This window comes from Atheta coriaria, unplaced genomic scaffold (assembly GCF_025399875.1).
Source record: "Atheta coriaria isolate IRGN ID8LTWV9N9 unplaced genomic scaffold, Caltech_Dcor_3.1 hic_scaffold_5_pilon, whole genome shotgun sequence".
Lineage (NCBI taxonomy): Eukaryota > Metazoa > Arthropoda > Insecta > Coleoptera > Staphylinidae > Dalotia > Dalotia coriaria.
Genome location: NW_027045447.1, coordinates 10,436,695 through 10,449,723, shown reverse-complemented (window position 1 = coordinate 10,449,723; position 13,029 = coordinate 10,436,695). Strand labels below are relative to the sequence as shown.

The window sequence follows — 13,029 nt, the reverse complement described above, 5'->3', positions numbered from 1 at the left end:
ACTTGCCTGTTTAGATTGATAACAAAAACAGCACCGCAAAGTTTTTCCAGCGCTTTCCACGCGCTTGAAGTCAAAATACACGCCAACAATACGTCGAGTGCGGATGGCGACGCAAACCCTTTACTGGAGATCCCGCGCTGATGATGACGGCGGCGGCAAACGTGGGGGCGGTGTTTTCCGTTGTTCCGTTGAAAATTGCAAAATGAACTAGGTAACAGTCGCAGTCGTACGTTGAACCTGCGGTTGTGTGTTTTTGTTGTCGTTGTCGTTTCGTTTTTGCTCGCGCTGCGGGAAAGCGAGAAAGCGGGAAAGCGACGCTTTTCCGGACTTGCACGCTGAGTTTTCGCCGCATCAGGCGGACCGCGACTAATTTTGCGTATAATTTCCACTGCAGTTTATACAAAACGTTTGTAATTTGGAATTTACGGCGGCATTTTCACAAAAAGCGCTCAACTTTTTAAGTTGATAAACTTATTGAAGTGCAGGAAAACTGTTGGATAACTTTTGTAATTTTTTACCGATTTTCATAAATTATAGGTGGGATGAAAGAAAATTTAATTGGAAATTTAATTGTTTTTAAATATTTATGAATTTGTTAATATTTTAAAAGTTATTAACAAAAATGTAAACAATTTCACAATATTTTTTGTCTTGAAGTACTGCTGATCGAAAATTGTTAATAACTATTGCAATTTATAACCGATTTTTATGAAATTCAGTTAAATTGAAAGAGAATTTCATTTTTTATCAAATTCTTTTTAAATATTTAATTTATGGTAAATACTTTTTCTATTATTAAGAAAAAACTTCACAATTTAATGATATTTTTTATTTAAAAATCTTGTTGATGTAAAATAGTTAATAACTTTTGCAATATTTTACCGATTTTGATAAATTATAAGTCAAACGAAAGAAAATTTAATTGATAATTCAAAAATATTTAAACATTGATCAGATTTAAATTATTTTATTTGTTAATATTAAAAAACTAATCAATTTCACTTTAATTTTCTCTAAAATCAAATATTTTACAAAACAATTCATAACTCCCGTAATTTTAATCAAAATTCAATAAATTTTACACTAAACAACAAATAATTTAATTGCGCATCCACACATAACCACTAATTGCTTTAATTATAAATCCCTGAATTATTATCATCAAATAACTCAACAAAACACTCTTCAACAACCAAAATATTACTTTTATTATTATTTTACTCATAACTTGAATGCTACCCATCCAAATTTAATAAATTTAGCATCAAATGAAAGATAATTAATCCCTCCATCACTCCCTGTACATAACAAAATTAATTTTGTTTATCTACCACTTCTAATAAGAGTTTTATTGCTGCGCTGACACTGAAATTAACTGCAATGTTTCAACTTGAAGTGAAACTCATCACAATTTCCATAAAATATAAGTGCAGCCGACAACGGCATATTAAATATATTGCTTGTTATCAACTAATTGCAATATGCGCTGATATTGCGTCCGCGAGCGCGATTTTAATTAACAAACGGCGCGTAACGAATTGGAACGAAATTAAAGCCTCAAAGATTGGAAATGCGCGCGCTGCGCGTTCGTTAAAACTTTTAAATGAACACACACACATACAAAATGCAAATAATTGCACATATAGATTATATACAGAGTGTTGCAATAATTTATTTTTGTGAATTTTGCGTTTTTGATGGATTTTTGTGTAAATTTTGATTAAATTTTTGTATTTTTATTGTTTTTGATGGATATTTATTGTTACACTTGGTATATTTAATGGTTGATTTGGCTGATAGTAATTTTGCATTGCGGGGATGATTTTTGAAGGGTTTGACTGGTCGATGCGGCGAATGGCGGATGGGATTTGTGCGACGCGCAGCCGGTGTTTGATTTCAATTAAATTTTAATTAATTCCACCGTTAAACAATAACGGCGTTGCGCATTCTAAAACGCACGTGTTATGTACGCACGTTTTGCATACAATTACGGTAAATATTAGAATTACAACAAATATTATAGCAACGATTTAATGAAAATCAAAATTTTAAGTAAATAAAATGTTTTTTGTTAGTTTTTCTAAGATTACGTTCGAATTAATAAAGGGATTGATAAAATCTTTGAATTATCTGATGTAGAATTAAATTGTTTATCTATTGGTATAAGATTTATTAAATTATGTCAAATAGTTCAAAAGTTATTAACAAATTACTAAAATGAATCATTTTTAATGTTAATTATTTGCTTTCAGTGACATTTTTACAAAATTATAATAGATATTTAAATAAAATTCTCCCTAATCGATAAATAATTTAATTGTTTATATCTATACAGAATTTCATAAAATTCTTTCAAATATTTCGAAAGTTATAAACAAATTTCTTAAAATAATAATTTTCAATTTATAATTATTGCTTTTAATTGCATTTTTCTAATTTGCCACTAAACTATAACAAATATTTAAACAAAATTAAGACAAAGTGATGTAAAATTAAATTATTAATACTCACTCGAAATTTCATCAAATTCTATCAAATATTTCAAAAGTTATAAACAAATTTCTAAAAACAACATTTTTAATCCATAATAATTGCTTTTAATTGCATTTTTTAAATTTGCCATCAAACTATAACAAATATTTAAACAAAATTAACACTAATCTATGCACAATAAAATTATTTATATCCATTCCTAATTTCATCAACTTCTATTAAATATTACAAAAGTTATTGCAATTTTTTCAACTTTTACAATACCTAATTGATTATTTCACTAAACCCGCTCAGATTTTGATTAAACCGTCATCTCTTGATGTGCGCATTGTGCACGCCCGGGATGGCAGTTGTTATTCGGCGATTATTAAACGCCACTGATGCCACTAATGATAGAGAGCAGAATGCAACCGATTGCAACAACCCCTGATGCCTGCGAATGGATGAGTGTCGCATACACGGCGCGCATATTTCATTAACGACAACATGACTGCAGCCTACAAACGCACACGCAGACGCTTTTAATTAAAATATTAATATCGACATGATTAATATGCACGATGCGTGACACATTATCACTCGCCACTATCTATAATCTAGAGTTAAAGGCATCCAAATATAAAAGAACAGGGAATGAATGATTGATTAGGTGGTTTTGTTTAAATAACAGGTGGAGTTTTGGATTTATTTAAAAACAATTTATGGTAGTTTATAGATTGGGTTAGGAGGTATATTTTGTATAAAAATTGTTTTGATATCTTTAATAGTTTCTGAGTTATTGGGAATTTTGTGTGGAAAGTAAAAAATTTGAATTTTTTTGGTTTTTTATTAATAACTTTTAAACTGTATTATATTTAAATTTGCAACTTTGAGAGTTAATGTCAAATAAATTTTCTTTCTTATGACGTTTTAATCTATATTTAATAATTAAAATTGGCTGAGTTATAATGAATTTAAATTTGAAAACTATTGTATCTAAATATTTACTTATGAATATTGCAATATTTGTTTAAAACTTTTATAACTAAAAAACTAAATTATTGACAACATACATCTTTTCATAAACATCTTTTCAGATAAATTATCTCTCTTATGATATATCCACCAATACTGTGTGATTTCAAACAGCTGAGTTATTCCACATCAAAACTCAGCTTTTTTTGCGCTTGAAAGCAAAACAGAAAAACATGAAATCCAGTAATTGTTTCGCCGGCAGTGGAAAAACCCAATGCTCCGAACGCTAGAAATTAGATTGAAATCTGAATATTTTCCGCTGATCGTGATTTTTCACCCTAGCTTTGCTCGGCTGCTGCTGCGTCGGTTGGAGGATTTTCGCTGATTTTCAGCATTCTTCCGCCGTCGTGCCGCTTTTTTTGCGGATGGTCCTGCAGGACGCGCAGGATGCGACGACCGCACGCCATTACCGTCGACGCTTGTGTTTTATTTTCGCGCTCGTTTCGGCCCCGGCCATGCAGATTCCATTATGTCGGCGGGGTGATTTTTTACGCCCCACTGACGCCGCCTACGCAACGCCGGCAATTTCCATTCAACAATTTCGACAATTACCGCTTCAACGACGGCAAAAATAAAAAACAAAAACGAAAAAATCGAATCAGGCATCAAAACGTCGAGAATCATTATTAAATTGTGATATGTATTTTAAAAGATATTAACAATTGTTTAAGAAACAAGATTTTAATCAGTAATTTATGCTTTTGTTTACATTTTTGTAATTTAAGCGTAAATTATATCAAATATTTCAATAAAATTTATACTAATCGATGCATAATACAATTGTTTATGATTATTCTTAATTTCACTTAATTCTTTCAAATAGTTTAAAAGTTATAAGCAAATTTCTGAAGAACATAATTTTAATCAATAATTCATTCTTTTATTTACATAATTGATAATAATTAATAAAATATAATAAATAATTTAATAAAACTATTATAGATCGATGCAAAATTCAATTATTGATGTCTCAGAGAAAGAATTGGGTAATTATGTCAAATATTTCAAAAGTTATAAACAAATTTCTAAAACGTATAATTTTTAATTTTTAATTTTTGCTTTTATTTACATTTTTCTAATTAGTGCATAAACTATTAAAAATATTTAAATAAAATTGACAGTAATTGACGTAGAATGTAATTGTTTATAACAATTTTTAATTTCAACAAATTCTTTCAAATATTTAAAAAGTTATAAGCAAATTTCTACAAAAAATTATTTTAATCTTTAAATTTTGCTTTTATGTACATAATTGTTAATAATTAATAAAATATTTTACCAAATTTAACAAAAATAACACTAATCGATGCAAAAATAAATTATTAACACATCAGTAAAAATTACTAAATTTCCCTTAATATTTAAAAAGTTATTAACAAATTTCTTTTGATATAATTCTATTTTTATGTTGGGGTTAAAAATCTAAGTGCTCCCGATTTTATTTTTAATTTTTTTTTACTCTCCACTCTCCATGCTACGCCTACGCCTCCAACAAATACAAAATAAGCACAAAAAGCAAACGAAACAAAGCGCCAGCGGAAAACTAGCGCACAACCCGGCCGCAAACAAAAGAACGTCGGTTATAATTGGCGTTGTGCGCTCCTGCAGGACTATATCGCAGGACTCTTCAACTTCATCAACAGCGCACAAAGGGCTTTTCAACTGGTTTTCGAATCGTCATGAATAAAAAACACACTAAACCCGGAAACAGCACGGTGAAAATATGCTTGATGCCAACAATCGCGCACACATTGTGAATAAGGGATGAAAGCATTAAAAAAAATCGAAATTTAATTGAAATCAGAATCAGTCAAAAATTACATGGAATAATATATTAAACTCAAACCGGAAGTCCGCTGGTTATGCATTATCCGTTTAGTCATTGTCCTTTGCTACCCCTGCGGGTTACTAGCACTAGATATTTGTCAACCATTAATACGCCCCGTTTTCCGGCATTCCGGTTTTCCGGTTTAAGGGTTGTATCGTATTCAACATTCAACAGGAACCGCACGTCCTTGATCCAGCTCAAGCGTTCAAGCATACTGATTATTATCATATACAAAGTGTTTCAATTCAAAATTTCATTGATTTTTTAAATTTTTAGTCTAAACTTACATACACCTCGTGTAACTCAAGAACGGATAAACATATTTTAACCATTTAAATTTTTTTAGATTCATTTTATCATAAAATGAAACAATATACATTAAAACATAAAAAATATCAATATACTGAGTGTTTAAAAAATAAATAAAAAATTTTAATCAAAACTTACATACACCTCGTGTAACTCATGAACCGATAAACATATTTTAACCATTTAATTTTTTTTAGATTCATCTTATCTTAAAATAAAACAATAAACTTTAAAACATTAAAAATATCAATATACTGAGTGTTTAAAAAATAAATAAAATTTTTAATCAAAACTTACATACACCTCGTGTAACTCATCAACCAATAAACAGATTTTAATTATTTAAATTTTTTTAGATTCATTTTATTTTAAAATAAAACAATATACATTAAAATATTAAGAATATTAATATACTGAGTGTTAAAAAAATAAATAATTTTTTTTAATTTTTTGTTTGTTTCAGGTTCATTTGTGATTGTCTGGAGAAGAGGTGCTGCCCTCTTGAGTGCAGGCCAACAAATGATCTCACGTGACACACGATTATCACTAAGCGGATATAATCTACAGATTAGAGACATTCAACATTCCGATCAGGGTGATTACACGTGTCAAATCGGTGATGGATCCCCCGGGGACTTGATACATACCATCGAGATATTAAGTAAGTTATAAAAATTACCATATTTTACTCTTTGACAGTTTAATTTGAATTTGCGTGATGTAAATTACTTCCGGTTTTCACAACTCTTCGGGGGTGACAGGTGCTGGCGACTTTAAGAAAGAAATTGTGAAATTCCGGGTTTTCAACCACGTAGAATTCATTTCTTACTTTTTGATGGATTAAAGTTTTTACCTTTGCTCCACAAGTTTTAATTTCTTATATTTTTCCTCCCTTAGGGGTTGTTTATTAAATTTTTTTTGTTTTTTGAGTGAAATTTTTGTTTTTGAATGTTTTACGCAACTATTCCGGCTTCTACGTCTTGGCTGCTGTATTCACTGCCACCGTCGACAACGTATCAGTTGTAATTTTAATTAAAATTGCGGTGGAGGCGGCGAAGGCGGCGGCAAAACGTTTGATTCTGATTAAACGAGAATGGCATGTCGCCGCTGCTGACTGCAACTATTTATAACTATTTTCCACGCAGTGGTGTTGCTGGAAACATAAAACATTATGAACATAACCTCAACCGCAAGTTATGCAACTTGTTGTGCGCAAGCGGCAAGGAGTTATGAGATTATACGACGGCGGGATCAAGACTTGAAAACTTTATTCATTACGCGCGTACAGCTCGGGCGTAATCGCTGCGAACTTGTTTTACATTTTTGCATATTGTGAGCGGAGTAGTGGTGGGATTCTGTTGGAAATTTCAGGATGTGTAGAGTATTAAGTGATTGATAATATTCTGGTAGGATATTGTTGATAGGTTAATTTGTTTTTAATTTATTCATAGGTAAAGTTGGAAATTATTAAAAAATAGTTAAAATTTTGTTTTTTGAAAATATTTGGTATAAAACCGGAAATGACGGAATAAAAATTTTGGAATACATTCTTAAAATACGTAAATTTATGATGGTGAAGAGAAAATTTTAATATTTTGACCTGTTTGTGAGTTATAATGAATTAAAATTAACATAAAGTCAAAAAAAAAAGTGTGGTATAGTCCTAACGGACCTTTCTTACATTTTTGCATATAAGAAGTAAACAAGTGGAGCGATGTTACTGAAAGTTTCAGGATATGTAGAATATTGAATTATTTAAAATATACAGTTTGAATATTGTTGATATATTAATTCGTTTAAAAATTATTTATAGTCTAATTTAAAAATAATGAAAAATCCATTATAATTTTGTTTTTTGAAAAAATCTATTTTAAAACCGGAAATATTGGAATAAAATTTTTAGAATTCACTATTAAAATATGTAAATTTATGATGGTGAAGAGAAAATTTTAAAATGTTGACCTGTTTCTGAGTTATAATGATTTAAAATTAACAAAAAGTCAAAAAAAAAAACCTTTAGAAAAATCCTTTCGGATATTTTTACATTTTTGCTTATAACAAGCAAACCTGTGAAGCGATTTTATTGAAAATTTCTGGATATATAGAATATTAAATTGTTTATAATATGCCATTTGAATATTGTTGATAACTTTATTAGTTTATAAATTATTTATAGTCAAATTTGAAAAAAATGAAAAATTCATTATAATTTTGTTTTTCGGAAAAATTCACTTTAAAACCGGAAATGTTATAACAAAACCTCAAAAACAAATTTATATAATCCCGAAATTTATTATTATAAACAAAAAATAACAAAATTCCCACTCTTTACCAAATTACAAAGCATTTAAAGAGACAAAAAGTCAAAATTTGAAACACTCTCCAAAATTCTCCCCGTTTTGTCACAAAAACCATCCTTAAACAAAGATGTTTTTTGCCGTCGTCTTTTCCGGGGGTGGTACAGCAGGCGGTGTTAATTAACAGCGAAATAGCTCGAGCGCGCTCGGTGCGTTCGCGTCGTGAATCGATTAAACCGCCATCATCCAAGTTATAATGCTATGTAGATTACAAACGTGCTACACACCCACACTCACACATACACATACACAACAAACGAACGTGTAAAACTTTGACGACAAACGGTAGAGTCGCTGATTGCCGCCCCCAGGATGCCGACTCCTTTTTAGCGTCGCTGTAGAGTAACCAAAAGTGAACATCCGAACTCGCTCCGACAGAGGAACATCAAAACAAGCACGCGGCGGTTAACGGGGGTGGCAAGGTGGCAGAGGGGGGTGGTCTTGTCGCCAACCACCAAACCGCCACCTTCCATCACCCGAATAAAATATATAAAGTGTTCAGAAATGCAATTTTAGAGTAAATTTAAAGAGAAGAGTATAAATGAGGTTAGGTTTTGGTAACACTTGGTATATGGAAATGTTCGGGGCGGGCCTGAAGTTTTAATGAATGCAAATTGACTGTTTTGCATTTTAAACTCGCAATCAGCCGAGACGATTGCATAAATATTCATTTCGGCGCGTACAAAGGCTGAGGGAATGCGGTGTCGCCCTCTGGTGCCAACACCACACAATCAAAGATGTAAAACTTACATTTTACCCTCTTTTTTGAGTATTAGAATATTAGGGGGTGATAATAATTACATATAATCCCAGTTTGTTAAAGCTTTTGTATTGCGTGTAATCCAATTTGAAATATGGAAATTTATTTTAATTTCAGTGCCACCCAGTATACAAATGGTCCCGGCGAATGGTCAAACCACTACCCGCAAAGGGGGACCTGTGTCTTTCGAATGCAGGACTACTGGTAATCCTAATCCTGTTGTACAATGGTCAAAAAGGGTAAAAATTAAAAAAATGTTTAAAATTTTTTTTATAAATTTAAAAAAATTTAGGATGGTGTGTTACCAACTGGGATGCAAGTCCAAAGCGGGTATCTATTATCCCTCTCAGATGTACAGCGTCAACATGCAGGGGTTTACCAATGTACAGCTTCCAATGGGATTGGACAACCTGTCACAGCAGAAATAGAACTTCATGTCCTCTGTAAGTCAATTTAAATTCATTATAAATTAATGAACACCCTGTATAAAAATGTCCCCACATAGATCCACCGGAAGTCAATGTTTTACGTTCATGGGTCAACGCTGGTGAAGGTCTGGAAGCACGTCTTGATTGTGTGGTCCATGCTGACCCTCCTGCAGAGGTCACATGGTACCAGAACTCATTCCTTCTACAACCTACAGATCGTAGGGTTATGTCCCATCAAGGACAAACGCATACATTGAATATACGTAACATACAATTATCTGATTTTGGTAACTACAGCTGTGTTGTGGTTAATAGCATCGGAAAGGAAAAGAAATTCATTGAGTTATCCGGAAAACCGGGTCCTCCTGCTATCACAAGCTCGCAGTATTCTATGCCGCATGAATATAACCTTACTTGGAATGTGCAGAGTGTGTTTCCTATCATGGAGGTTAGGATATTATATAGGATGATACAGGTAAATCAAATTGAAAAAAATTTTAAAATTGAAAAAAAAAATTTTTTAATTTTTTGTTTTTTGGGTTTAGATTAATTCTACTTACCACCACCCTGGTCAATGGCATGATTTACTAGTACGTCCACATCAGTCTTTCAACCCCTCAACATCTGAGCGTTCGCAAAGTTATCAACTGCGTAATCTACAAGCAGAGTCTGTGTATGAATGTCTGGTGCAGACGAAGAACCAACATGGTTTCGGGGAGTTGTCTGACTTGCATCAGTGGTTCACTTCTCAGAAGGGTAGGCCCTTTGTGTCGGCCAATACCGCGTCCTCTTTTAATATTAAAAATAATTTGATTGGTGTTATTTTAAGCTGTGTTTTATTGATTTTTATCCATGGCACATAATATTTTATTTAAGTATTTAACTGTATGTATTTTTATATATTTTAATATACCCTGTATATTATGTTTTTGAGCACATGATGATTGTATGATTCGATTGATGAGTTAATGTGAAATGAAATGAAATGAAATTCAAGTCTGCCTTTGATAAGAATAAATAATTATTAAACTATATGTATTAAAAGGTGTTGTGTGTTGTGTGTTGCCTAATTCTCGATTATAACCAAACTTTTCAGCTTGGTGTGGAGAATGGAGTTTTCCACGCTCGGGGAGAGCGGAGGTATAGTTGGTAGGTAATGAAATCTGGGAAATTAGTTCCCGCATGCAATCAACCTTCGTCGCCTTGCTGTGCAGGGGGGTGGTTGGGGTGGTAGTGGTGGTGGCGGTGTGTGGTGTGATGCGCACGGCGTTGTGGCGTGTAATTTCCCAAAACGCCGTCGGACATCAGCCGCACAAGCGTACGAGCGCACATAATGCAACACTATGCATACAAATTGAGAACGACCGCGATCGAAATATGAGATAATAAAGATATTAAGGGCGTTTTCAGTGTGGAGGTTTTTTTTTTCTTTGTGTTATAGGGGATGTGTTTTTGGATGGTGGCGTTTTGGAGTAGTGACCGTTGTATGGGATGAGGTAGGTTTTATGCTTTTTATATGATAACTTGAGTTTTCTTGTTAAATTTTAAATATCCTGCAATTCCTTAGAAGTTTCAATGGTGCTTTGAGGTAGCCCTTTGTCAATTTGTAGATGAAGAGTGTTTCTATAAAATAAGTACTTTATCCTATCCATAAACCTTCAGGAAGTGCCCTAAAACTTCTTTCAAAAATTGATATTTTTATCAATTTTCTAAATTTGTCGTGGAAAACATCCTGTATCTGCTGTAAAATTAATGCAATTTATAATTTCTTTTAAACAGAATATGGATAAAGGGTGCCTCTAAGGAATGTGTGCTATATCTACCCTTTGGACCCTTTGAAAGTGCCCTAAAAATCTTTTCAAAAGTGTATATTTTTTAAGATTTCTAAAAGTTGTCGCGGAAAACACCCCGTATTTCCTGTAAAACTAACACAATATAGAGTTTTCCTACGTCAATTTATCGATATAGAGTGCCTTTATAAAATAAGTACCTAATGCACCCTCAAAATCCCTGGGAAGTACCCTAAAAATTCCTTCAAAAGTTGCTATTATTTGAAAATTTCTAAAAGTTGCCGTGGAAAACACACTGTATCTCCTGTAACACTATTACAATTTAGGGGTTTCCAACGTCAATTTATAGCTGAACAGTACCTCTACAAAATGATTATCAAATTCACCCTCTAAACCCTTGGAAAGTGCCCTAAAAATCCCTTCAAAAGTTGCCATTTTTTGAAAATTTCTAAAAGTTGCCGTGGAAAACACCACGTATCTCCTGTAAAACTTATGCAATTTGGGTTTTTTTTTTTTATCAATATAAAGACAAAGAATATCTCTACAGAATTCGTACTATATACACCCTTTAAACCCTTAGTAAATGCCTCAAACTGCCCTCTTAAAGATGCAGTTTTTTCAATATTTTTTTATTGTTTGATCGAAAAACAGGGTTGAATACTTATATTTTTAAATTATTTTTTGTTTAAAAACAGGGCCAAACTCTTTTTTATAAATTATTTTCTGTCAAAAGTCAGGGTTGAATTAATATAATAAAATAATTTTTGCTCGAAGAACAGGGTCGGACTTTTTTGGTTAAAAAACTTTCGGTCGAAGAACAGGGTCGAACTTTTTGGTTAAATTTTTTTGGCTCAAAATCAAAATAAAACTTTAAATACTTATAACTTTTGAACTAAACGGACTAAATAAAAAATGCTTTCATATTCTTTATGCTTGGAAAATTCCTACTATAAAACCATATTTAAAATTTATTAAAATAATAGATTTCCATAAACGTGAATAACTCATTAATTAGAAAAGTTACAAAAAAATTTTATTAGGATAAACAATGCGCAATTTAATCTTCCTTCCTAATCTGCAATCAAATTTTAAAAAATTCAAAATTTTATTATTTACGTACGTGTGAATTTGCATGTGTGTGAGTCTGCACAATTTCGGGTCGAAACCAATGGTAAATTCAAGTTATGTTATCCGGATCCCAGAATGTCGAGAAGGCTGAAAAGATTTGCGCGATTTTTGATAGAATTTAAAAACAATTTCTTTCTCTCTCTCTTCTGTCTCTTTTTATTTTTACATTCTCTTTCTCTCTCTATCTGTCTCTCTCTGTGTGCACGACAATTTCGGGTCGAAAATGAATAATAAAATTGGTGTGTACTATTCGGATCGCAGGAAGTTGAGGAGGCAGAAAACTTTCGCGGGATTTTTGAGCGACTTCGACATAATTTGAAATCGATTTAAAGAATTTCGATGGATTTAAAAATAATTCCACAACAAAATGATTAAAAATGGGCTAAAATGCTTATGTTTAGAAGCAATTTTAGGGAATTTCTAGGTACTTTAGAAGATGGAATTATATTCAAATTTATAAATCAACTTTTCCTTTATTAATTAGCGTAAGTAATAATCCAATTTATGCAGAAACAATAGAGATACAGAGTGTTTTGTAACGCATGTTTTAAGATGTTGAAAAAATGCTGCATTTTGAAGGCACTTTTTAGGCATTTCTAAGTCATTTGGGAAGCTGAAAAGTATACCAAATGATAAAGCAACTCTTCTTCCTTAAATTACTTAAAATAAATCTTAAATTGAGCAAGAAACAGCGGAGATACGGAGTGTTTTCCAATATTCGTTTGGTAACTTTTTAAAAATAGTTGATGTTTAAAGTCATTTTTAGGGCATTTCTAAGCCCTTTAGGAAGCAGGCAAATATACCACACGATTAAGCAACTCTTCTTCTTCAAATAATCTAAAACAGATCCAAAATTGAACTAGAAACAACCGAGATACAGAGTGTATTCCAACCTCTGTTCTGCGAATTCATAAATATAGTA

The 13,029-nt window shown here is 31.9% G+C and overlaps 1 protein-coding gene across 1 annotated transcript; it reads left to right on the top strand.

Annotated features, from left to right (window-relative positions):
• The first annotated feature begins 6,112 nt into the window (after positions 1 to 6,112).
• LOC135792578 (lachesin-like) lies at positions 6,113 to 10,223 on the top strand. The gene is made up of 5 exons (XM_065303240.1): positions 6,113 to 6,305; positions 8,879 to 9,000; positions 9,054 to 9,204; positions 9,267 to 9,664; positions 9,735 to 10,223. The coding sequence occupies exons 1-5, from the start codon at positions 6,164 to 6,166 to the stop codon at positions 10,050 to 10,052; spliced, it is 1,131 nt and encodes a 376-aa protein (XP_065159312.1). The 5' UTR covers positions 6,113 to 6,163; the 3' UTR covers positions 10,053 to 10,223.
• The last annotated feature ends 2,806 nt before the right edge of the window (positions 10,224 to 13,029 follow it).